Source organism: Musa acuminata, chromosome BXJ2-8, assembly GCF_036884655.1.
Source record: "Musa acuminata AAA Group cultivar baxijiao chromosome BXJ2-8, Cavendish_Baxijiao_AAA, whole genome shotgun sequence".
NCBI classification, from domain to species: domain Eukaryota; kingdom Viridiplantae; phylum Streptophyta; class Magnoliopsida; order Zingiberales; family Musaceae; genus Musa; species Musa acuminata.
Window position 1 is genome coordinate 50,434,070 of NC_088345.1, and position 26,632 is coordinate 50,460,701.

The following is a 26,632-nucleotide window of genomic DNA, read 5'->3' on the forward strand; positions in this document are numbered from 1 at the left end:
TAGTAACAATGAGGAAATTAATCAAAGAGGACACGACACGATGATTTTGGATCTACGAGGGATTTGTCTATCTCAAAGGGAATAGAGTTTATGTTTGTCGAATGGAGAATTTAAGACATAAACTATTGATCCAACATGAAGATTAATGTTGAGAAATATATTTGAATGTACTTTAATCCTCAAAGAGACATTGGTATGTTGACCCTGATAGGTAGCTAATATGACATCATAATAAACATCGGCGAATTTCCACAAACTATTTAAACAAATGGACCTAACAAAGTTGTCATTGTTCAATGACTGCGTGACTTGAAATATTCAAATATGCAAATTTAATTGACATCAAAACAACCTATCCATTTTCCTTTATAGATAAAACCTATTCATATGTGTAAAATACCAGGCTAACTTGTGTCGTGGATTCAATTTTACTCCTACATTGTTTAGGAATTGGGGAGTCACTATCTCAAACAAGTCCTTTTTTTTATGTCGAGTCTATTCACCGTTTGTAATCGTGCATCTCATATCAATGATGAGCAAGTAGAAAAACAAGATACAAGAAAGTGAGTTATCAGCAACACTAACCAACGTGTTCTCATGAAACCAATTCTACGACCCTTGCTCTTGGAAAAACCAAGATGGCATGAACAATGGGGTACCGGAATTTGCTACACCTCTCCGGCTGCATCGGATGAATCAGACGGCAGAGCAGGGAACCACAGTTCAATACGCGTCCCCCCGGTACCAAAGGCAGCATCCAAGGCCCGGGGCGAAATGACACGGATGACACACCCATAGCTCTCTAGGATCTCACGAGCAATGGTCAGCCCTGCAACAAAATTCCATGTCATGTTGTCTTCCACCATGCCATCTGCAAAGAGATCCACTCCAAATGGTGTGAGAGAGCGCATTTGAGTCTGCAAGAAATGCAGCGGTGAGGATATGATGAGCTGATCAAGTTTTAGATTATATGTAGGTGCCAGATGCGAACAGAATCAACTCAATTATAATCAGACGGGTAAACATACATTTGTATTGAATAAGATAGCAACTAGACATGAATACGAATAGTCTCTACAGATGAATAAGCCTTCTCATGCCATAAGTTTTGGATGATAGGAACACAAGCATAGTAAGAAGCAATGCATGCTATAAACAAGAAATAGTTTTTGGAAAATGATTTATTATGGAAGACCAAATTGCAATAGCAAATATCTCACAGGCCATGTATTGTGACTGGCAACCCAGCCAAACAAAATATTTTCACATAATAAATAAAACTCATTCTATCAAACAAAAATATGATACCATTCAAGACTGAATATTAACTCTTTATACTAATCCATCAATGCCTAAAAGCATAATTTGGTCTCTGATATAAATAAAAAATATTTATTTTTTGGAAAATGATTTATTATGGAAGACCAAATTGCAATAGCAAATATCTCACAGGCCATGTATTGTGACTGGCAACCCAGCCAAACAAAATATTTTCACATAATAAATAAAACTCATTCTATCAAACAACAACATGATACCATTCATGACTGAATATTAACTCTTTATACTCATTCATCAATGCCTAAATGCATATGATTTGGTCTCTGCTATGTCAGAGACATAGAAGTCACATACAGACATCTATTGCTGGTTTATGAACTAACAGTTTATCCGTACATGAAATCCTCTGATGCACAAAAAGGAACCATTCAAAGTGCTCCAATGGAAGAAGAATTGAATAAGCAAGTTGATATTTACCATGTAATGCATGTCAGGCCCGTCATCATCAATTATGACCAGGGCACCACCAGCAGGTGCTCCAGTTGCATATATTTGAACTTTCCCGCCTATGCATGTGCGCAACAAAGCCCCCTCTATCAGATTACTAAGTGCCTGTCGCAGAGAAGATTCTTCGACACCAACCTGGAGAAACTGTGACAGTTCATTAAGTTCCAGTGATCGTTGTTGATTGTCGGCGAGAGGGAGAGCAGCTCCAACCAGATCTTTCAATATATCAGAAACAACACATGGTCTGCCTGACATAAACATCAGAGACAAATGTCATCCAGAGTTCCAGGCAATCTAGTGAAGTTCATACTTCACAATATATGGCATCAAATAGACCAGCAAGTTCGATTTAGAATACAAACATAAGTCTTCCAACTGTAAAGGAAAAATAGTAGAAGTCTCAAAAAGTCCTTTATAGATGCACAGGACACCCACATAAACAATAGATTCTTAAGAAACATTACTGATATACAAGGAAAACCACAGATTCTGAATGCTCCACAACCATAGTATGTTCCTCACAAGGAATTAGGCCATATAACTTCTGTTCATTTAATTCAGCTGTAGTAAGAGAATTTTGTCAAGACTAATTTTAGTGTCATGAACTTAAAATACAAAACAAATCTGTTCTTGACAATTTTAGTCATTAAGATTTAACAGGTTGATACAATCTAATCACAGGTGATTAGATACAAAGCAAGATCTTGCTCTCCAGTTTTTACTAGGAATAAGCAAGTTTGCACAGAAAAGGTCATGTGTTCCTTTGGAAAAATCTCTTTATCATCTATGGCTGGGAGGAAATATGGAAATTTAACAGGTTTCTTAAAAAATGATCTGACTTTTCTTTTTTTTTTTCTCTCTGAAATGAAAAGTAAAGTTTTCCATCTCTTCCACCTGTTAAACCTTTCAACACATGTTTGGTAACGAACAACTTCCAAATTTCCAGCACTCCAAACATACAGAAGGAGAAATGAAAACTGTTCTCTTTCCAAACTTCTTTGTGTTGCCTCTTTCATCATTTCAAACAATAAACTCCTTTGGGGCATATGAAGAATTTTTTCCGATGATTTGCTTCCAACAAAAAGTGTCTTTGACGGAGAAGTGCCAAGCTAATGCAACAAGGAGTAACCCTCCAAGTCACTCTAAGGTTTGGAAAAGATAATAGATGGAGATATACTACTATGACTGTTTTCATCTCAAAAGCAACCAGTTCAAGCTCCCTCAAACTACTGTGAAAACTATGATATCAAGTTCAAGGAGCAGCATGTCTCAAAAATATCAAGGATCAGTATCAGTCCAGTCTGTTCTATGCTAAAATTGTGTTCTCAAAATTGTTGTATAATCATTTCTCTCTGTGGCTTTGTCTCTATACATTGTTGATAACCAGTTAACAATAAATGGCTGATAAGCAATCTTGTTTTATCAAAACTTCTGGGAAATGGTTACAGAAACTGCTAATAGATACTTTTTTCTGTAAATTAAAATTTATGTTATCTTACTATATTTTTTACATGATCATTAAACTCCAACAGTATGATGTTTACTCTTTAACTTATTTGATAAAAGGTTTTTAATAGTTTGAGATACTAAATATGCCAGAATATAAACAAGACAATTTTTTCTCAAAGAGGAATACTTGAATAATGGGAGAATGCTTTGCAACTAGCAAGTATAATAAGAGACTTTGCCATGATAAGTAAATTAACTTTGCAAAAAGGCTAACCTGATCGACAAAGGTAAACTTAGAACTTGAACTCAGAAATCGTACACATTCCATGTAAATTTCTTTAGTGAGGAAAAAATCATATTTAAAGTGTTCCTCTGGTTGGCTAACTTTTTTTCTTTATCACAGGTCACTTAAATTAAACAAATGGAATGGCTGTTTTTACAGATCACAAAAAAATGTCAGAGAATGAAAAGTTCTCTTTCGGAATTTAATGCAATAGATTACCTGGTAATGTTTTGTTTTAGTGGGACAAGCCAAAGAGGTGGCATCGGCATTGCTAGGTCTTTTTTTCCAGAGCTTAGTGGTAGCACTGGTTCCATCTTCTTCATACTATATGTTTTGTTCTCGCTTGAATCATTCTCAGATGGCAGTGACCTTGACAATTCTTGGTGGCTGAACTTAGGATCATGCATCTTCTTTATTGTTTCCTCGTTGTATCGTACTATATTAACCTGGGAAAAATCCAAACAAGGCTATTAGAACCATTTCTTACTGTGTAGAAGTGGTACCTTAAACTTGCCCACCACAAATTCTCAACCAATGATCAACATATGCAATCTAAGCTGATATCAACAAAGCCATGCAAGAATGTCTTAGCTATTAAATGACCTTTCTGCCAAATGAACTCAAGTCTAAAAGCAAAAGACATCAGGGGTTCCAGGTCATACACAATGACAACACAATCCCCATGGTCCACAGGCCTAACCAAAGAATTGGTGCTGTTAATAAGGTGTAGATTAAAAAAAGAAAAAATGTTGTTGGGATTTGTGGCAGCAACTTATGCCCATTGAAATTCCAGAATAAAAGCACCAATTTTTTTATTTAGTTATACTCAAACGAACTTGTCATGACAAACATGTGGGCTTTTTATCCACTTTAAATATTTCTATTCATATAACACCATAGGTGAATCATTTTGTGGCTTTGGTAATGAAATTAACACCTTGGTGAGATAGGCAGAATCTTGAAGCTGCTGTAAGGCATCTTTCATATGATCACCCTGCATAAGTAAGTCTTCGATGATATCATATGAAATCTGCCAAGGAATATAAGTATCAAATTCCAAGATGGCAAAAGGTTTCCCAGATGTAAACAGTTTCAAGTACAAAAGACAAACCTCACTTCTCTTGACATGAACAGATAACATTTTTGTCAGAGCTCTAATGCTAGAAAGAGGTGCACGTATCTGTCACAATTAATTATATTAAACAAGGAGCAAAGCAATGCACCTACTACACAATCTGGAAATACTTACTTGTTCAATCAGATGATTCATTCTGACACTATTTTGCCAAGAAGACTGTTGAAGAAGCATTGCTTTCTGGAGGTGTCAAAAGAATCAAAAACAGATATATAAGTAAATAAAGAAAGACTAATGAATGAAGCAAGAATCAGACTCTTAGAAAAGGAACACATTATTCACTTATTATATGCAAGATACGAAAAAATATAATTAATTGAATTACTACAAACTGACTTTATTGCTCAATGAGTACGCTGCCAAGAGCTGTTCTGGCTGAACTGCTTTTGCCACTAGGGTTGGTCTACTACTGAATGATTATGATATGTAGGAAGATGATGCTCAATTTGAAAGGTCTAATACATTGATAGAATAAGCAAATAATTTCACTAAAACCAGCCATCTTCAAGATCCAAAGTCCGAAGCATAAGCAAACATAGAAAGGTTCCACTACAGCTTTAGTGGTATCAGAAAAAGAGGAAAAAGAATCAAATCTACCAATTCTCAAGTGTAGCCATATGCCAAAAGAGCAACAAAATTGAATATCAGATGGAAATGTGAGGAATAAAGCCTAAAGCTAGGTGTGGTGTAGAATGGTGATAAATGATGGATGACAAAGGTAGCAAGAGACAAGTCAAAGGATTCTTAATAAGATCCAACTGAATGGAGAGAGGACAACAATATCTGAAATATCTCACTTGTAAAATGAGAGGCTCATGTCTCTCATCTGGATTCAAGAGAAAAAAAGCCCAAAGGTGAGAGGCTGGTGACTCTTAGTTTCCTTGTAAAATTTTCTGAATAGAACTCGGTGGCAGGAAAGGATCCATGTAATGGTTCCCAAATTGTTCGGAAATCATGGTTGTTGCTGTTATTGTCAACCTAAACTCCATGCATAAAGGAAAAGCATAAGATCAGAAGCTACCTGATCCATGACATATGCTGTGGCCAAAGATTGAGAAATCACAATAGCTCTTGATCTTTGTTCAGTTGTGAATTGGCCATAAGCTTTCATCAAATCTTCACTGAAAGCCTCAATTTCCCAGGGTTTCTTACTAGAATACGGTGCTCCACCTAAAGAATCATCTTTAGGTGAGCAAAAGGGCACACACAGTTCACCACTATCCACATTCTCACATGAATCCAAATCCTTCTTTGGTAGTTCTGCAACTAGAAATCCTACAACAAATGGATGCTTAACCATTGGCAGAACAAGAGCTCCAGTCCCAGATATCACTTCCACCTACAACTCAATTACTATGAATCTATTAGCAGATTATAAATGAACCAATTGTCATAATATATACCAGAAATAAGGTCAGGTGACATACTTTCTGTTTCGAGAGAGCAGCTTCAGCTGCACGTAAACCTGATGGTATAGAAAAATTACCAACTAATATCACACAGTCTGCACTTTCAGAAACATCAGTTTCTGGATAAAAAACAACTCGCCGTAATTCTAACTGGTCCATTATGTAACTGCCAGCTGGCCTGACATACACCTGCACAGATATTTAAGGGCACGTTAACATGAAGGAAAATATCATGAAGACCACATAACCAACAAAGCGAGCTGTTACCAGGGTGTCCTTTGGACAAAGAAGTGCGAACTAAAAACTATAACAAGAATTTCTCATGGAGATTGAATGCAAGAATTTGCAGGCAGAGTGAAAGAGGGCATAGAAACCAAAGAAAGGGCTTTATACAACTTAAATATTGTTATTTGAACAGAATGCATGAAGCAATTATGAGTATGTTTCAAAAAGATAATCTAACAAGATAGATTGCTCAATACGGAAGCATGTCAAAGGTAGACAATCCAATGAAGAAGCTTGCACAACAGCCTAAATTTTTAGTCTAGAATCAACTATAGATAAAACTAAGGCTCTATTTGTCAAAGAGGACCATAGCTCAGGGAACTAATCATGGAGGAAAACATCATGGTGGACGACTAATGACCTATCATGTGAGTTCATAACAATTATACGTAGCATAGATTAAAAGAATAATAACAATAGCAGGAAATGAGTATGGAATGAACGTAAGCACTACCTTAGACAGTTGGCATAAAGAAACATAAACATGGTGATATTTTATGCATAAGCTAACAATTTTTTAAGGCCTCTGATAGAAAATAAGAGACATTACATTGGGGAATAAAATAGGGTTTCTAATATAACAACAACTACAACAACAACAAGCTGCCATGTTCCAACTACTTGGAGTGGGACAATGTATCTTTTCCTGTCATTGAGCTCTAAGCAATGCAATATCTCTAGTTAAATTAAGAGAACTCAACCATCTTGATATAGTTCTAAAATGCCAAGGTCCCTCTTCCACTTTAATCACCCCACCTTTACTCAATGAACAATGTCTTCATCAACACTTCTTGCTACTGATCTACTTTATAAACAATCGTAGTGACGTACATATATTTTATCAAATCAAAATAATTATTGTTTAATCCTCTCTTTTCTAAAATGTGTCATCACAAATCTCTAGAAAGTCGATCATACTTTGTTTTTGAGTCAATGAAAACCATGTAAAAATCTTTCTTCTCTCTATATAGTTTTAGTTGTCACAATAAACAAATAGCATTCAAGATTGATCTTCCAGGCATAAAATCAAATTAATTCTAAAAATAGCCATTTCACATCTTATTTTTATTGAATCACCCTTTTTAAGAGTTCCATGATATGACACAATAGTTTGATCTCTCTATGGTTAGAGTAGTTTAAAATCTCTCCTGTTCATGTAAATTAGTAATAAAAAGCTCTTTCTCGATACATTATACACCCTTTTTATCCTCAATTTTTTGTTAAAAAAATTAGTCAACAATATACCTTTTGATCTCCTAAATTATTCCACATCCTAATAGGGATATCATCATATTTATGTTCTTACCTAATTTGCTAACTTTAAAATTTTCTTCAGTTAATGTTTCTAATTATACATATAAATCTATAATTTCTAAACTTGTAGTTCAACAATATACCTTTTGATCTCCTAAACTCTTCCACATCCTAATAGGGTAACAATCGTATCTACACTCTTACCTAATTTGCTATCTTTAAAGATATTTCTTTGGTTAATGTTTCTAATTTTACAAATAAATCTATAATTTCTAAACTTTTAGTCCCTGTTATTGTCTAAGGCAAAGTATCAACAGAATGTTCATTAAATAGAATGTAGAAATAATTCGTGCTTCTGAAATATATTGATGTCTGAAAAGTACCTCCATCTTCAACAACAAAGGAAAATAAGCATTATATTTTAGATAATTTTACTCACAACTTCTTGAAAAAAACCACTGGCTTAATAGGAAGGAAGCAATTAGAATGTAAATTGAGGATTCTCTGCTGTGGACTTCTAACTCTAGGTTTTCATGTAGTTATGATGACCTAAGTATCATTTGCCTCTACTCAGGATCTAATACAAACAAGATGGTCACTAGCAGAGTTAGATATAATTGGCTGGTACCTACAGCCGTCACCAGTACATCTTAATCAATATAAGTGGGTCTCGTATATTAGGGAGACCCAAGAGTTCCAAGGCCAATCCACAAAAAGCAAAAAAGTCCTCAGTGTATGTTAAGCCATCAAATACTTGCAGGCTTAAATATTATGCTAACCTCATTTACAGGCAAAGATGCTTACAGGCAAAGATGCTTATATTTTTGACTGGTCTCAAAGAATCAAAGGATTCAAGGAGAAACTCATCCTTATTAAGCTTTGTTTCAAAAAAAGATGTGGTTAAGTACTAATACTTCCAGAAACCTCTGTGTGCTTCAGAAATTCATGAAGTTTTCCGTCTTATACTAATTTGGTTGTTACACCAACTGATGCCATTTTGTTTCTCATGTCATCACGCTCTGAGTCGTTACCTCGTATTCGACAGTCACAAGAACATTACAGCAAACAACTAAACTACAATTACTCAACGTATGTAACTTCTATTAAAATCTCATCTATGAGCGGGTCTAATTAGCAACAACTCAGAGATTATCATGTTCCTGCTTGTCGAATAGACCACAGTAAGCGATGGCATCAGTTGGTAAGCAAACTGGGATCCCTTAACACGACCACATGAGACAATTCACGGAAGAGAACCAGACTGACCGACAAGACGGCGTCCGGATCCACAACCATGCGAAACAAATCGAGTTGCTCGAGGCAGAGGCGTTGGAAGTCAGGGCTCGGCAGGACAAGCCCTTCCTTCCCCTGTTTCTCCACCCGCTGCGTGAACACCACCGGCGACGACGGCGAGGCCCGCTGGATGGCGGCGGCCACCGCCGCGGCGGAGGAGGGGACCAACTCCGCGGCGTCGTTCGAGTCTGTGAGGGCCACGGGATGGAGAGAAGAGTGGATTCTGAAGATCGGAGAAGCGTATCGGCTTGTGGTCGATTTGGGCCGAAAAGGCGAGGGGTTGTGTAGTCCCAGAAGAACGGGATTAGTATGAATGAGATGAAGACGTGTAGGGAAGCGGGGATCGATGCAGTAGAAGAGCGAGTTCGCCGCAGCGATGGCGGAGGGCAACATCGCCGGCTGCGCGGCGGTGTTCGATGTAGAGGATGGTGGGGGTGGGAGAACGGGGGTTGGGAAGAGGAAGCAACCGTTTCTTGGAGATGCTCTGCGTTCTTATCCTCGTCACGAAGCTGCCATAAATTTTTAGCGAGTCACGAAAGTACCCACTTTCTTAGCCAAGAGACTTTCTCATCCCACGTGGCTTTGGCCGGTCGGGGCAAACAATGAGGAGAACAAAGACGGGCGAAGTAGCAGCGCAACTTACACCCAAAGTGCAATTGACGAAGACGGGATTATATCCACAACCTCTTTCTTTTTCTTTTTCTATTTTTTTTTTTGGGGTCTTATAAACCTCGTCATATCTTCCATCTAAAAATGGACTAAATTTGGAAAACAAAAAAAAATTGGTTTACATGAAATATAATCTATCATACTAAATATTAATCTGTATTGAAACATCTCGGAGTTCAAATTCTAAATTTTATTTCTAGCTTTGACGAATAATTAAAGCCATTATTTCATTTTTGAATGAACAATACCCAATATAAGCAATGACTAAAGTGTGAAAGAGATGCACCATCATGACCCAACAACAAATCACCCAAGTATATAAATAATTACTATCAAATTGGCATAACCGAGTCAAACATATCGAGCACACCTGCACTAAGCAGTGAATTGTGGATGGATTACATAACCTTGTTAAAACTTGTTGGTATTCGTCTATGGAGGATATGATGGATTGCATAACCTTCTTGTTGCCTGGATGAAAAAAAAAAAGAGAGAGAGAAATTATCTCCAGTTGACTACCATCAAGTTGAAGAGTAATGATACATCGGCAAAAGCCAAAACAGGAAGACAAGGTAACATCGACAAATTCTGGACAAACCTCTAAATCAAAAGTTGGAATGAGATAGAGTATGAAAAGATGCACATATATAACCAATAACTAATCTGAAAGTGCCTCGTGTAGAATTGGCTCACATCCAATATCTACAACCGGTTTTCCACCAAGTGTTACTGTATTAAACCTGTTAGCTTCATAGGCACGAAGAGTGCCGTTTTTGTTGGGAAGTTGCTGTCAAACTCTCAACGACGATTTTAGTGAGTTTATCTGCACTCAACATAAAGATTTTGGAGCAGGTCGGAGCAGTCTATACATTTTCATGACAATGCAGGATTTCAATTAGTAGATGCCTCAGTCGGATCATTTTTATATTTCGACAAACATATCTAAGATTTCACACCGAGGTCTAAAGATTATTGTAGAATCATCAATTATTAGATACATAGAAATAGGTACTAACCTTCATATACGGACAGGAAGTACAACCTCCATGAATAGAGCACCCTTCACCGTTTGCGACACCGGGAACAACAGCAAGTTCTTTGATATCACTTGGTATAGCAGAATTTAGACCACGAGACCCATTCATTGATGTCCTTGATACTGAATCCGATAAGACTGGAGATTGTTTTACATCTTGATTCCCTTGAACCCAGTAATCCACGAACTGCGGCAACTATGGAGTCAACATTCCAGATTCGGTTCCTAACACAAACTGTAGGTGATCATCGGTGTCCCTGTCCAAAGCTTTCTGTACCTGGTTTTTAATGAAATCCAAAATGTTTTGGGTGGAACCTACAACTCCCATTCCTCTCCTTTTTGCTTCCATCGCCAAAGAAAACATTTCACCAGGAACTTCAAAATGAGCTGTTAAGAATGCATCACAGTACAGCTCTTTTATTCTCTCCACTACTTCATGACCAAACATATCATGCACAATGCAGTTACCATCCTGTATTTTAAAGTTGTACGAGTATCATGATCAGCAAAGGCAACAGACAAACACACTGGAATTACCAGATATTGTTAATTTTTATTAGAGAAAGCATTTGCAATAACTTTTATTTAAACACGAGTGTCAGTAATAACTAAAGAACTACTCAATTTCCATATAAACCATGGTCTGTCTACTATATTGTTAGATTTGAAGCCTTTTAAAATCCCTACACTGTGAATTGTCCCTGCCCCATGTCAACCCACGTTCATTATAATAACTCAGAATCTAATGTGGATACAACTTCAACTCCATGAGAAATACAGTGCATTAAATTGACAAAAAGAATTCATTTGTAGCACGACTGCATGTCTCCTTTCCCATAAGCAATTTAAGGCACATTCTAGCATGTCTAATCAATAATTTGAAACACTCAAGTAAAATTTCTAAAAATTTCTTCAGGATAATGCATCAAAAAGCACCTCAGACATGTCTGTGTTATTAGCTTTCTTTCTGTGATATAACCAAGCAATACCAGAAGTGTTCAGTAGTACATAATTACATTAAGCTACAATAAGAAGTTGGTCAAAATAATTTCTATAACCAACTGAACATGTATAAAACCTTATAACTAATAATATTGCGAATGACAGCCAAAAATCAAAGTAGCATTTCTGTGTAATAAATGCTGATTAAAGAAAGGAAGAACAGTGCAACGGTCGACAAACCTGGTAGTAGTGCAGCCTCTTCAGTAATGATCTTATGGAGTTCCTGTTATGCTCTGGATGTATTCTGATATTTCTTCATCTGTCATGTCAGCCATTTGGTGAAACTAACTCCACAATATTTGCACCCATGTAAGAATCAGGACCATACCAAACATTTAAATCCTGTACTTGAGCAAATGCCTAGCAAATATTTTATTAGAGAAAAATCAAATTACAAATATATGAGATTAGTAATCCAAATTGATGCAATGTACTTCACTAAAATATGCAACTACCAGATATGAAATGCAAAATCTAAAAGGGAGCAAAGAGTTTACGAGCATTACCAACCTGAAAAACTGTCTGCACAACATTAGATGAAGTACAAGTGATTGTAGGCACCAGTTCATGTCCATAGGCCTTAGTCTCCAAGGAAGTATTTATGTAGATCACATGCAATGAAGGAGGTGAATTTGAAGCTGCCTCCAAAACTGCATATATGTCAAACTCCCTGCTGCATCCACCAAGGAGCAACCAATTAGTTCATTGGACATTCTGTACACACCAACCTGCATGAAACCTACTGTGGTTAAGAGTCTTCCAAACGATACCACTGTGCAAGATAAACCAGTTAAATGTACTTCAAGATGCATTCATGCTTGTTTCTAAAAACAAAGAACAAACATGATCGTTGTTAATTATTATCTCAAAACGAGTTAGGATAAAATCTAAACTCAAAAAAGTTTAACAGTCTAACATTCACAATGAAAATAATTATAAAAAGAATGCATTTGATTTTCCTTTTCATGAATGTAGGCAGAGTACAAGAGGCTGATGAGACTCAATATGTGATTGTCATGTAAACTTAAATGTATGCATGTTGCAACATCTGAACTGCGCCGTTGTAGGAGATTCACAGAGCAGTATAAGATGATGATGGAGACATCTCTGCGAAAATAAAATGAAGAATTGTGTTAAATGTATATAATAATTGACAAACATCATAGCAAGACAAAATTTGAAAAGTTCAGAGACCTGAAGATATATTCCACTGTGCTAGAATAAAACCAAAACATAGTTTTTATAAAGAGAACATTAGAGCCTTTAGAACATATGAGTATAGTTCTTTTAAAATCAAGAAGCCATACATCTGAGCCTGCCAACAAACAACTATTTAGTATCCCAGTGACAAGATAAAATCCTGAACTGTCGTACTGAGGCATGCCAAACTACCAAGTGCATATTGTAGCTGTCTGACTGGGTGCTGCTATAGGTATCTTGCAGTGCCAAAGGTGTGCAGAAACTCTTTTATCTGACTGACAGGCTAGTTATGATCCATGCAAGAACTGGTAAAGTTCTTGTCCATAGGCAACTCTTGGGCAAAATAGTAAATACAAACGCATCTGCTGGATCATGACCAAACAACAATCCAATAAAGAAACAAAGAAGATATCTGCTCTGAAGAGACAATCTCCAAGTTGTCTGACAACAATTAAGTAATAGGCTCCAAGGAATGATGGCATGACACCAAATAGGTCTTGTCACAGACCATCTAAGTTCATTATAGGTTTGATTACACCCTAGGTTCTAAACCAAATTTGTATTTCTCTTATCAGGAATTGACAAATCAATCCACCCATTGACTGGTAAATGAACTGTCCAATTTTGGGCAGTCTGTCCACATGTGGTACTCTTGCGGCAGTGTGTTATGGTACCTTGTGACAGTACATGGATCCGGTCCAGTTACAAGTCAGTATGGATCTGGTACCCGAAATGTAGAACCTTGATTCATACTTGGTGAGTGTTTGCAACATCATATAAGTTTTGAAAGTTTTCCAAGTCAATAGAAATAATTATAACCTTCAGTTGTGAAGACCTAATCAACCACTATCAATGTTCAAAACCTTAAAGCAAATAATCTGACTATAATGATGGGTTCTTTGGAGCAAAACCTTAGTTCCAGCAGTTGATTGTGTTTATATACTGTTAATGAAAAACTATGAACTTGTAACTTGTACTTTTGTAAATATCTTAAGGGAACACAGAACAAGAAGAATGAGTACGTAAAATGTTCATTGATAAAAACAAATGAAAACCACATACCTTCTTAAAATCAGCCTGATCAAGTATTGCACCAACATTTTCAGACATGAAGTCCACACCAAGTACTGCAATATATTTGCATCCAGCTTCTGCCATTTTAACAGCCCTATCTGCCATTACCGAGGAATCAGATATATGGATGTGAGGCCACAACTTCTGTGCAGCAGTCAATATGCCTTGGACCTCTGGATCCATGTAAAAAGATTTTCTTTTATCGTAGGACACTCGCACCAGTTCTTTAATTTTTGACTCATCAGAAGATAAAAACATTGCCTGCAATTACACTGTAATGGGATGATGAGAACTTGTCAAAACTTCCGTTCATGCCGAACAGAAGAGTAATGCAATGAATTCTTCTTTCTGCACGACACCAACATAAGATGAAGTATACATACATCTGTTTATAATGAAATATTCATCTTCACTACTGTGGCACATCGACAATTTGTCAGCATGGTTCGGCACAAGGTATGCATATACAAACACAAAGTCCTCTGTCTGGCAGAGAGTTTGTGCACTAAACTAATATTAGGTACTACGTCTGCAATTGATGGATTGATAATTGTGGACATAGCAAATAGAGTTCAAGACCACAGTAGTTCTGGCTACGGTAGAATAAAGTGCAACAACAGCACTGCAGGTGTCTAGACGAGTGAAAACAGTGACAATCAAACAAATACAATCAAAGATCAAGAACATGCAATTTGTTAGTTTTGCAAGTCTCATAGTCCCACGTCGGGGAAATCAAGTTTGGTATCTCCTATTTAACCTATAAATAAGGGTCTGGGCTTTGAAGTCAGAAACACCACAAGTGGCACCACAAGAAAAACCTAAGTGTTTACTTTGGGTTTAAGTCCACACTCAGTTAAATAGTTTGGGCTTATAGTTTGGGTTTTTCTTGTTTAATATTTTCGGGTGTTTTATGACCTAGGAACATCTTCCTAAGGCATTTGTAATAGTCTCTTTTATAGTAGTGATTTGCTCCTCTTACGCTTTATTATCTTTGTTGGGTTGCCAAAATTACCCTTTGGTAAATATCCCGAGGCTAGCTCTAACAAACTGGTATCAGAGCCTGGTTTCGGGATCTTTTGGCAACGATGATAATAACAAAGATTGTTGTCGAGAAATTCGACAGAAATGTCAACTTCGGCTTGTGGCAACTCAAGATAGAGGTCATTCTAGTTCAAGACGAAGTTGATTTGGTACTATAGGGAGCCGAGAGCATTCCAGATGATATGTCAAAAGAAGAGCTTGCGGGTACGGATAAGAAGGCCCGATCAAGCATCATTCTAAATCTCTCTGACGAGGTTTTACGGGAGGTAGCTACGGAGACTATGGCTAAGAGCATGTGGGACAAGCTTAAAGCCTTGTACATGAAGAGGACAGTGGATAATCGTCTCTACTTAAAGCAGAGTTTATATATGCTTCGGATGACTGAAGGTACATCTATACTCTCACATCTTGATAAGTTTGATTTTTTGGTTATGGATTTGGAGAATATAGATGCAAAAATTGATGATGAGGATAAGGCCCTGTTACTCTTGTGTTCTCTTCCCCAATCTTTTAAGCATTTTCGTGATACTTTGATTTATGGAAAAGAAATAGTTTCGTATCAAGAAATTAAATCCGCATTGAAATCTAAGGAGCAGATAGGCAGGAATATCACTGGGGAAAGTAGAGAGAATCAGGCTGAGGGTCTGGTTGTCAGTGGTAGAATAGAAAAAAGAGAATTTGATAGTAGTAGATCTAAATCTAGATCTAAATCCAAACATAGAAATTTGGAATGCAGATATTGTCATAAAATGGGGGCACTTTAAATCTGATTGCTTTAAATTGAAAAATAAATTAAAGCAAAAGGAAAATTTTATTGAGAAAACTATTGAATCCGCTGAAGTTAGTGTAGCAACTGATGAGAATGTTGGAAATATTTTCTTTGCTATTGATGACAGGACAAGGTCTAAAAATGAATGGATTTTAGATTCGGGTTGTTCTTATCACATGTGTCCCAATAGGGATTTGTTTTCCACATATGAATCTTGTAATGGTGGAATTGTTTTGATGGGCAATAATGCCGCATGTGATGTTGTTGGTAGAGGAACAATCCGAATTAAAATGCATGATGGTATTGTGAGGACGCTCACTAATGTTAGACATGTTCCTGATTTAAAAAAGAATCTCATCTCTTTATGCACCCTAGAGGCTCTTGGGTGTAAATACATAGCTGAAGGTAGAGTTATGAAAGTTTCTAGAAGTGCTCTTGTTGTTATGAAAGCTTGTAGGTCTGGTAGCTTGTATATTCTGTAGGGAACTACTGTCACAGGTTCGGTTGCAGTCTCGTCATCATCATTGTCTAATTCTGACATCACCAAATTATGGCATATGCGTTTGGGTCATATGAGCGAAAAATGTTTGAACATATTGAGCAAAAGGGGTCTACTTTGCGGACAGAGTACTAGGCCACTGGATTTTTGTGAACATTGCATTTTTGAAAAGCAGAAAAGAGTCAGTTTCAATTCTCCGGCAGTTCACAAAACAAAAGGTACTCTTGACTATATGCATTCAGACCTTTGGGGTCCAGCTCATGTTCAGTCTAAGGGTGGTGCTAGGTATATGTTGACTTTCATTGACGATTATTCCAGGAAAGTTTAGGTTTATTTTCTGAAGCATAAAAATGATATTTTTCTAACCTTTAAACAATGGAAGGTTTTGATTGAGAAGCAAACAGGTAAACAGATTAAGCGGCTTCGAACAGATAATAGCATGGAATTTTGTGAAGGTGACTTTAATGAATTATGCAAAAATGAAGGAATCGTTCGGCATCGCACTGTCAGGATGACGCCTCAACAAAATGGTGTGGCTGAACGTATGAACAGAACACTCTTGGAGAAAGCAAGGTGTATGATCTCAAATGCAGGGTTAACAAAGAACTTTTGGACAGAAGCAATTAATATGGCCTGTTACGTTGTCAACCGCGCTCCTTCTGCAGCACTTAACTTTAAAACTCCGGAGGAAGTTTGGTCAGGTACTCCTGTTGATTATTCTGATTTAAAAATTTTTGGGTGTCCAGCATACATGCATATAAATGAAGGAAAATTAGAGCCTCGAGCTAAAAAATGCATTTTCCTTGGGTATGCTTCTGGGGATTATGGTATTCTGATCCCAAATCTCCAAAATTTATAATCAGTAGAGATGTTACTTTTGATGAATTGTTTATGTTATCTTCCAAAGAGGATTCTACTAGTTGTACAAATGATAGTGCACAGAAGCAGGTGGAGCTTGAGATTGGTAGTTCAGATTCTTTTAAGCCGAACTCTTATACTCAAAGAATGCCAGTAGATGATCCCGAGTCTACTGACGCAGATAATCCAGAGGAAGAGCAATATTCCATAGCCAAGAATAGACCACGGAGAGATATTCGACCACCACAAAGATATGTAAATTTGGTTGCATATGCTTTGTCTGTTGCAGAAGAAACAAGTGAAGTTGGTGAGCCTACTTCCTACTCAGATGCAGTTTCTTGTGATAATTCCGCTAAGTGGTTGATTGCAATGAATGAAGAAATTGAATCTCTCCATCGGAATAGAACTTGGGATCTTGTGAAGCCGCCTTCGGATAAAAAAATTGTTGGATGTAAATGGGATATCATTGCTGAGAGAAAGGTCCTTGTTCAGAAAATTCATACGAAAGACAATCCAGTTGATCTGCTTACGAAGCCTCTTCCGATTTACAAGTTCAAGAAGTGCTTGGACTTGGTTGGTGTTCATTATTGGTGATTGCCCATTGAGGCTTTTATGAAGAAAATGGAGCAAGTTTTGTTGGGACATGCCAATGTGGAGATTTGTTAGTTTGGCAAATCTCATAGTCCCACATCGGGGAAATCAAGTTTGGTATCTCCTGTTTAACCTATAAATAAGGGTCTGGGCTTTGAAGTCAGAAACACCACAAGTGACACTACAAGAAAAACCTAAGTGTTTACTTTGGGTTTAAGTCCACACTCAGTTAAATAGTTTGGGCTTATAGTTTGAGTTTTTCTTGTTTAGTATTTTCGGGTGTTTTATGACCTAGAAACATCTTCCTAAGACATTTATAATAGTCCCTTTTATAGTAGTGATTTGCTCCTCTTTCGTCCGTGGATGTAGGTCAATTGACCGAACCACGTAAATCTGGTGTTCTTGTCGCTTTTATTTCTTCCGCTTTATTGTATTTGTTGGGTTGTAGCTCTAACACAAATAATAAGAAAATAAAATCCCGTCCACGAGGCGACCGAGGCGGTGGAAGGGAGACTGGAGGCGACGGCGGAGTAGGGGAGCGGGGCGTCGGGGGTCTGGAGGCAACGCAGACGGCGGAGTAGGGGAGCGGGGCGTCGGGGGTCTGGAGGCAACGCAAGGTGAGGGGCCGCGGCCGCCGACGAAGGCGTGCGGTGGAGGGGAGAAGCGGCTTATGGATAGGAGTAAGGCTTGATATGAGAAACCTTGTAGTTACTTTGGCTGCTTCCATTACCACCGTAGTCTCTCTCTATCTCTCTCTCCGTTTCTTGTTTCTTGATGGCTTCTTCTCCTTCTCCGCCGGTTAATGCTCTGCGATAAATAGGCGAAGGGGCCAAAGACTCGATGGGAGGCAACCGCCTCCGGAGGCAGACCGGAGAGGTCACTGAGTGGTGCGGGGACCTGTGGGGCCACTTCATACTTGTTTGTCTTAAATGAAAAAATAAAAAAATGCATATTATATATATAGGTTTAAAATCTATAAAAGGATGAATTTATCCCAATGAATTTAGTATAGCTTATTAATCATTAGGGACTATGATTACTAAGAATTATTACGATAGTCAAATGATAGTTTGTTGATGAGGATTTAATGCGAAATTAATTTGTTTTGTGAATATATATATATATATATATATATTGAATATGTAATTTTAATTTTTTTTTTAAAGATCATATAATTTTATTATTATCTTGGAACAGCAATATCCAAAGAATGGAAAGGTGAGGAAGATACGGTGGTTTGAGTTGATGCATGGAATATGACCATTTCCCTCTTATCTCGCTCTCTCCCCCTCCCCCACCATCACAGCCACGTGTCACTTTCTCTCTCCTGTGCCGTCACATTGGCTTCTCTTTTCTTTGAAGATTTATGTTGGACTCTCGGGATCAGTGCATGTCTACAGGATTAACACAGCACTGGTGGTGAGTGTGGCTGAATAAGTGTGCAAATAATATTGCAGCAATGGTGGTAAGTGTGATTTTTTTGCTTTTATTAGACCTTTATATGTGTCAAATTTGGAGAGTTAAAAGTGATTCGGATTTGACGACTTCACGGAGGCGTGCAGGGAAGCAGCAACCGTGACACCAAAGTTCCATGAACTCTTTCGGGCACCTCATTAGTTAAGCTCACGAGTAGAGGATGAGGAGACGATCACAGGTGTTGAGGTCGACGTATGCGGCTTCTGTTGGGTTCATCGCCCGTGATAAAGATATTATTCACTTCACAGGTTTAGCGTATATATTTAAAGTTTTATTATCAAATTTGTTCTAATTAATATTTCCTCAGGATAACAACCATTTGCTTCGACATCCTTCACACAAACTTAAAAAGAAAAAGGGACAACAACCCTTTGCTTTGATATCCTTCGTACAAATCCAATATATCACGACGATGAACATATATTTATGATGAGGAGGCAGAGCTGCAATAATTTCATATATCCTAGAAAAATGAGATACAATCGAAATGCATATCTCCGCGAGTTTCTTGTCATCCTAGTAAAAAGCACTTCTTGAGTGATTCCGCACCAACATACCCACAAGATTTAAACAATCAACGCAATAGAGAACAAACGCGCTACCAGAATAAATCATTAACGCATCAGAGAACAATATCATATCCGCTATACAAAACTTTACAAACGAGACCGCCCATTCATTGTAAATGCAAAAAAGTGCAGGTTAGCATAAGCCTTCTCTCAATTGGATACATGAGTTAGCGATTTCTTGTGAAGAAAGGATGCAAGAGAGCTGCGTTTGCTGCCAATCGGTCTGCAGGATCGTATCTCAGAAGCCCCTGTAAAAGATCGATGAAGTCCCCAGCTGAATGATCTGAGTGCTGCATCACCAGATTCTACAAAGAAAAGCTATCATAAGACAGCTCGAATCATCACAAAAACCGACACACAGTCCTCCCAACTCTTTTATATTAGCAAATAACGGGTAATTAAATGATAGATAAATCTGTATTAAATAGGGTAGTACCTGCAGCCGAGGAAGTTTCAACACAGCTTTCATGCTCTCTCTTGAGGTTGCACCCTCGGGCCAATTCAAATGACCCCTTCGAACATACCTCTCGGCATCTCGGCTGCAAGAAAATTATAGGGACAAACAATCGATTACAGCTACTCGATGCAGGTTGTAGTAATTTTAAAAACTTATAAATATATCAATATATCAGGGACTTACGCTGCAAGTCGCATCATGTTAGAAGGTAATGGTCCAAGAACCCGCTCCATCATGGCCAGGTGTTCCAAGTTCTCATGGGTCTGAAACAAAGTCTCACCCTGCAGCAATGTTTCATGGCTTTGAGTTATGCCGAAGAATGTTAACAGATTTTAAAACAAAGATGCTCCTCTCCGATAAACATACTGAGCAAAGTTCAACAAGAATACAACCGACGCTCCAAATATCACAGGGATAGCTCCATCCAAGTCCTAAACTCAATCATTAATATTATCAAACAATTAAGTAAATGGATGCAAACAAAATGCTCTTTGTTCATTAAACAGAACTCACCCAAGATAACCTCAGGTGCCCGATAATGTCTCGTAGACACTACATAACTATTGTCGTGACGATCATAAGTTGTGCTTCCAAAATCAATCACCTTGATGGCACTTGATTTTGGCAATCTCTTGAAGTAGGAACCCTGTTTCGGAGATCGGGATGACACCTAAGTAAACAGTTGACTATTAGTGCTGCAATGGCATTCCAATGGTTATTTAACCACAAAGAAACGAAGGATTCAGCTAACCTATTACTAAGAGCAAATGTCAACCATAAGGTCAAAGTTATTTTCAACAAACTCTAAGCTACATCATTTAAGACAGAAATAGAATAGTACTTTGTAATCAGGTACTTTGATGTACTCCGGAGAAACAAGAAGAATATTCTCAGGCTTTAAATCAGTGTGAATGAGGCGCATGTCATGCATAACTGCAAACAAATAGATAAAAGGAAGTGACTACAGAAGATTCAGAAAAGTTAAAACCACTGGTAAGAGATCATCAAATCTCAAGTAACAGTGGCCAATAGTAAGCAACAAGATACAAGCCCCTCATGAGAGTGAAGGCATTGTTCCATTGCAAAGCTATTATTATGGCCCAAGAATTTAGGCCTTTACTACCACACTTTTTATAGGTTATATAACCATAAGGGTAAAACAAAACAAGCAGAAAAACACAGATGAAGATGAACAATAAAAAAAAAGATGTGGAAGTACTGTCTACACACATGCTACACATTCCAATAGTTGTCTGGCAAACTCGCGGACAAGATCAATTGGAAATGAGCGATAACTGTTTTTGCGTAGAAAATCGTATAAGCTTGGACCAAGCTTCTCAAATACCTGTTAAGATCATTTAAGTTGACAGATATTTTCAACTCCCAACTGTATTTGGGAAAGTAGGGAAATTATCACAACTCATATACTTACAATACAGATATGGTTACGATAGTCAAACCAGTTCCGTATTTGCACACAACTGCAAGAATGCACCATCTTATACATGTATAATCTTAAACCTACTAAAACAACTAAAAAGAGTAAATCTAAAAATTAGAGGCAACATAAGTGATGCACAAGACTTACCGACTTGCATTCTTATCATACTTCCCAAGCTGTTGCAGCATATTAATCTCTATCATAGCAGCTTCTCTGTACTTATTGATGCCCCGGACAATTTTGATGGCTACCATTTCCTCCCTTTCCCTATCCCAACATTCCAGAACCTGCCCAAAGGTACCTGAAATCACAGGACAAGAAAAAGTGATGAAATGAACTACAGGGGGGAAAGATGGACCACTTGGAAACTGGCAGAGGACAGCATTAGCAGTAAATGAGATAAATCCCACTGAGCTTCCATGCAAGGAGAAAATGATTTATATGAAAGATTAGGAGGGATATCAACTTGCCTTCACCCATTTTGCTGTGAATCTTATCTGCCAAAAAAGAAAAAAGAAAAGAAAGTATGAAGTCAGATAAACAGTAGCAGCATCCACAGAAAGCAAAACGATGTCAATACAAGAAAATCCAACAATGTCAAAGCAAAAAAAACATATTTTAGAAACATTGTAGGTGATAACTCATAGTAGATTGAATAATTAAGGATGTTACTGTTTTCAAAACGTTAATCAATAAAGTATAAATAATAAGACAGACTTGTGATAGATGAAAAATAGATTAGATCATAGATAGTAATAAAAAACAACCATGAAGAATAGATATATTTCTTTAATCCTATGATAAAACTTGGGTATCACAATCTTATATACTTTATAAAAAATTGACTCAAAAAATATCACTTAGCCAAATAATCAGTCCAATTGGCTAAAGGCATTAAGAAGTTGTCAAAATGATGCAAACTCTGGCATATACTGAAGGTTTCTAGAAAGACAGAATTTTTAACAGATAGATCACACAGCATATACAGCAAAACCAGCAGAGAGAAAGAAAATTTGGAAAAAATGATAAGTATGATTACAGCGAGAGGTTAAATTTTCTCCAAGTTCAAACTTGTAATGTCCATCTTTATCATCTCCTCTCCAAGGAGGGGAAGCATCTCGTTCCTGATCCTTTGCAGACTGGGATGCACAAGTGTGATCTGAAGCACCCCCCGAAGGAACCAAGCTCTTCAAGTTAACTTCTTGTCCACATAAGATACCTATTTGAGCCTACAGACAACCATTGATTTATTTTTCTCCCATCCAACAAACAAAATCATTATTTCCTTATAAATTTATTTTCTTCACTTTCGTGATGGACATTCAGAAAACTGGTTGCTGTTGACAAACAAGAAAGCCTAAAGCCACTCTACAAGGAACAATATCAAGCTTCATAGAATGTCAAGGGTCAAGCACATGCTAATATGAATATGCATTTATCAGATCAAAATTCCTTATAATACATTAACAAGCCAGTGGATTAATCCTCACCTAAGAACAATTGCAATATTTGATAAACAAGAAACTCACCCTGTTGTGTCAGTGACTTTTGTTAGAATACGAATATAAGTTCAACATAATAGCTATCACAGACATCAATAGCTTCACGTAATGACAAAGAAAAAATGGAAACACTGAAAAAAGAAGTTAAATGAAAGTTAAAATTATCTCTCGATCACAATTTCCTGTTTAAAAATGATAAGTGAAGGGAATTGATTTTCAATAAATAATTCGTTCCTTTCTTTTAAAGAGCACGATATACAAATTCGACTCTATTTTAAGGGAAAAAGCAGCGTCATGTCTGCTTCTTTCAGCTATCTATTCATAAGAACCAAGAAACATATCAAGTTCCTACACGAAGAGATACTCCGCCTCGAATCCAGATCTGGCATATCATAAATCTTCTAAAATCATAGTCAATTTCCAAAAATTTATCCGCTTATTTATGGGAAAACATTGATACTTTTCTAGCTCATACTACGAAGTCTTCAAAATCATGCAGAAAAAAACAAAAAAGACGACGACGAGCACCAGCGAAGAAGGATACACAACGGTTGCCCAGATCCATCAAGATAGAAACAAAAAAAGATAATTGAAAAGACAAACTACAAGATCAAACACCAAAATATAAAAGAAAGAACAAATAAAAAGTAAATTCCGAGATATCACCTCATCTTACCGCTAGATCTAAAGAAAAACTGCCCTTGATCTACCCGATCCGAGATCAGATGATAAAATAGAAGAATCAAAACAAGGGAGAACAACAAGGGGGCAATACCTTGGCCGCGGTAAGGGGGTCAACGTCCCACCCTAACCTCGGGCGCTTCCGGGGCCGGCGATCCATCAGAGGGTGGGGAAACTCCTTCAAGCATTCGATCTCCATGATCGACTCGATTCGAGAGAGAAAGAGGTGGGAGTAATTGAGATCGGAAGACGGAGATGAGGAGGAATAGGATTCTTGTCACGGAAGAAACGTTAACCCGAACCCTAGAAAAGGAGGAGGATAACAGACGCGGAAGGAGCCGATGCGGTGGCCGACTGTGCACCGCACGTCGTGCATATATATAGAGAGAGAAGAGAGAAACCCTAACCATGGTCAAACTCTTCGCCAACTCGGGTTTGTAGCTAATCCTTAATTGGGTTAATGCAACAGGTAGAGTCCAATACCTACCCATCAAATTCGTCTTCGGACTAAATTAACACTTTGATTTTTTTTTTATTTAATTAGATGAATATAAAAAATATAGTTTATTAATAGATAAATTCATATTATTTTTTATTTTATCTTAAAACACGTTTCACGAGACCCCAAACTATTTGAGCTATAAATCAACTGATTTTTTAGGACGTTCAGATCAAATCATACTCGATCATGCGACATTCAGATCAGATCACACTCGATCGCATGATATGATCTTGTAAATATTATTGGATTCAAAGGCAGCCTTACATGGGCTTTTTATTGGATCGCATGGGCTCAAATCTGAAGAGCAGTAAGGATGATACAGATTGTAGAGTCTGAATTGCAAAGAGCCTTTCTATGATGCTTAGCTACGAATTGCATGACTCTTGATGCTAAGCTACGAATCAATCTGATGAGTGATGATACGAAGCCAAAGGCTAAGCTAAGTTTTCCACGCGTTTGTGGAAGGATTGGTGTGATCATTGTTTTGACGTGCAAGTCCACGTTTGAAAGTAGAACGCTTTACGAGTCGTGATGGTTTCTTGTTGTCGCTGATCTCACCGTCCATCTGATTCTACCATATAGGACGCGTTCTTCGGTTGACTAGAAAAGTCATCCTTTCCTCGCTCCCTCTTCTTCCTCTACTTCGTTCCCTGTGCCACCCGCACAAGAAGCACGAAGCTACAAGCCGCTACTTCCGGCGCTGCTAGCCTCACTCTACAACCTTCTCTTCTCAGTAGCAGCACCGGCTTGACTCCCGACATGCCGCCGCCTCCTTCGACGGCCTTCTTCCTGTCATACCCTCTTTGGATGAGCGCCACCTTCTCCTTTTTCATCGGCTTCACCATCGGCATACTCCTCTTCTTCCTCTGGTGGTCCGTCGTTCGTCTCTCCCGGTTCGTCGTCCACCGACGCACCCTTAGCAGGATCTTGGCCGAAGAGCAAGCTCCTGCGAACGCTGCCAGTGTCTTCAGCCCGATGCTCCGCCACCCGGACACCATCCCCTTCTTCCAGCATCTCCAGCACGAAGGCCTACCCTTCCTCGCCCAGATCATCGGCCGGGGCGGGTGCGGCGAGGTATACAAAGCCGAGATCTTCGTCGAGAATCGGACGATCCCCGTAGCCATCAAGAAGATCGACCACCTTGCCGCAACTGGCGCCGCCAGCGTCTGCCAGGAGGAGTCGGAGCTCCTCAACATCCACACGCGGCAGATACGGTCGGAGATACTCACCGTGGGGCGGATGCGCCACCCCAGTCTTCTTCCTCTGCTGGCCCACGTCCCCAAGCCCGACTGCCACTACCTCGTGTACGAGTACATGCCGAACGGGTCTCTGCACGACGTCCTGAAGCAGAGGAGTTTGCAGTGGCCGGTTCGGTACAAGATCGCGCTCGGCATCGCCGCCGGCCTCGAGTACCTCCACATGGTGCACCGGCCACAGGTCATCCACAGGGACCTGAAGCCGGCGAACATACTGCTGGACTGCAACCTCAACGCCCGAATCGGCGACTTCGGGCTGGCGAAGGTGGTGCACGAGATGATGAGCGGGCCGGTGGCCTCCAACAACGTGGCCGGCACGCTGGGCTACATAGCGCCGGAGTACTATCAGACGATGACCTGCACCGCCAAGTGCGACATGTACAGCTTCGGGGTGATACTGGCGGTGCTCGTCACCGGCCGGTTCCCCAGCGACCAGTTCTTCCAGGCGACGGACGAGATGTGCATCGTGGGGTGGTTGAGGAACGTGCTGCGGTCGGCCGACCCGGCGGCGGCGATCGACTGGAGGTTGATGGGGAATGGGTTCGAGGAGCAGATGCTGCTGGTGTTGAAGGTTGCTTACTTCTGCACATATGACGACCCCGCCGAGAGGCCGAACAGTAGGGACGTCAAATTAATGCTGTCACAGATAAAGCCCTACTAAACTGCAACACTTGTGAGCAGCTTAAGAAGACAATGGCACACTATGGATTACTTCTCATTTGCAGAGAAACACTTCTGTGAAGAGTTGAATCTGACTGAGTCAGCACGAGAGTCTTCTTCTTGTTTTAAGAATACAATAGCACAACTTTCTGCACAATATCATGTGAAGAACACATTCCGGTGACTAAATCTTATGACAAATTATAAACATTTGAACCACATTTTAGCGAAATAGTCAACTCATTTGATCATTGAAAAGGTAGTCAAAGCAATTAAAACGGGTTCTTGTTGAATGGACAGTGTCTGAGATTTCGATTGGCCACTCAATATAGGCATGTAGTACTATTTCTCTGTAGACTTGAAAGTGTATCATTGCAGATAACCTAAAGAAGACAAGATTGATATGAATATTATTTTAAATATAAATTAGGCTGACTTGGCATAGAAAGGTTG

General features: G+C 38.6%; 4 protein-coding genes across 7 annotated transcripts; 1 reads left to right on the plus strand and 3 right to left on the minus strand.

Moving 5' to 3' along the window:
- Positions 1–466: 466 nt before the first annotated feature.
- Positions 467–14,784, minus strand: LOC103996014 (chloroplast sensor kinase, chloroplastic). 3 transcript variants are annotated; one of them, XM_065122663.1, is made up of 13 exons: positions 13,866–14,784; positions 12,114–12,710; positions 11,784–11,963; positions 10,582–11,073; positions 9,936–10,036; positions 6,083–6,253; positions 5,677–5,994; positions 4,770–4,835; positions 4,632–4,700; positions 4,458–4,550; positions 3,740–3,966; positions 1,759–2,032; positions 467–917 (listed from the first exon to the last, which is right to left on the minus strand). In XM_065122663.1, the coding sequence occupies exons 5-13, from the start codon at positions 10,020–10,022 to the stop codon at positions 669–671; spliced, it is 1,554 nt and encodes a 517-aa protein (XP_064978735.1). In that variant the 5' UTR covers positions 10,023–10,036; positions 10,582–11,073; positions 11,784–11,963; positions 12,114–12,710; positions 13,866–14,784; the 3' UTR covers positions 467–668. The 3 variants fall into 3 exon arrangements, with proteins under 3 accessions (XP_064978735.1, XP_064978734.1, XP_064978736.1); XM_065122662.1 differs by lacking the exons at positions 9,936–10,036; positions 10,582–11,073; positions 11,784–11,963; positions 12,114–12,710; positions 13,866–14,784 and adding an exon at positions 8,870–9,376; XM_065122664.1 differs by lacking the exons at positions 467–917; positions 9,936–10,036; positions 10,582–11,073; ... (1 more) ...; positions 12,114–12,710; positions 13,866–14,784 and adding an exon at positions 8,870–9,378 and having other exon boundaries at positions 1,865–2,036.
- On the minus strand, positions 10,516–14,060 carry LOC135620437 (quinolinate synthase, chloroplastic-like). Its single transcript, XM_065123362.1, has 6 exons — positions 13,866–14,060; positions 12,763–12,818; positions 12,114–12,276; positions 10,879–11,073; positions 10,582–10,797; positions 10,516–10,527 (listed from the first exon to the last, which is right to left on the minus strand). The coding sequence occupies exons 1-6, from the start codon at positions 14,058–14,060 to the stop codon at positions 10,516–10,518; spliced, it is 837 nt and encodes a 278-aa protein (XP_064979434.1).
- A 4,910-nt stretch (positions 14,785–19,694) lies between the features above and the next one.
- LOC103996012 (serine/threonine-protein kinase AFC2) lies at positions 19,695–24,107 on the minus strand. 2 transcript variants are annotated; one of them, XM_065122667.1, is made up of 12 exons: positions 23,856–24,107; positions 22,618–22,807; positions 22,049–22,075; positions 21,726–21,879; positions 21,570–21,618; positions 21,368–21,482; positions 20,979–21,070; positions 20,651–20,807; positions 20,504–20,568; positions 20,321–20,418; positions 20,117–20,219; positions 19,695–19,985 (listed from the first exon to the last, which is right to left on the minus strand). In XM_065122667.1, exons 1-12 carry the CDS (start codon positions 23,958–23,960, stop codon positions 19,848–19,850), a joined length of 1,293 nt encoding a protein of 430 aa, XP_064978739.1. In that variant the 5' UTR covers positions 23,961–24,107; the 3' UTR covers positions 19,695–19,847. The 2 variants fall into 2 exon arrangements, with proteins under 2 accessions (XP_064978739.1, XP_064978738.1); XM_065122666.1 differs by having other exon boundaries at positions 19,695–19,998.
- Positions 24,108–24,826: 719 nt separating this feature from the next.
- On the plus strand, positions 24,827–26,336 carry LOC135620063 (leucine-rich repeat receptor-like serine/threonine/tyrosine-protein kinase SOBIR1). Its single transcript, XM_065122668.1, has one exon. The coding sequence runs from the start codon at positions 25,023–25,025 to the stop codon at positions 26,178–26,180; it is 1,158 nt and encodes a 385-aa protein (XP_064978740.1). The 5' UTR covers positions 24,827–25,022; the 3' UTR covers positions 26,181–26,336.
- The last annotated feature ends 296 nt before the right edge of the window (positions 26,337–26,632 follow it).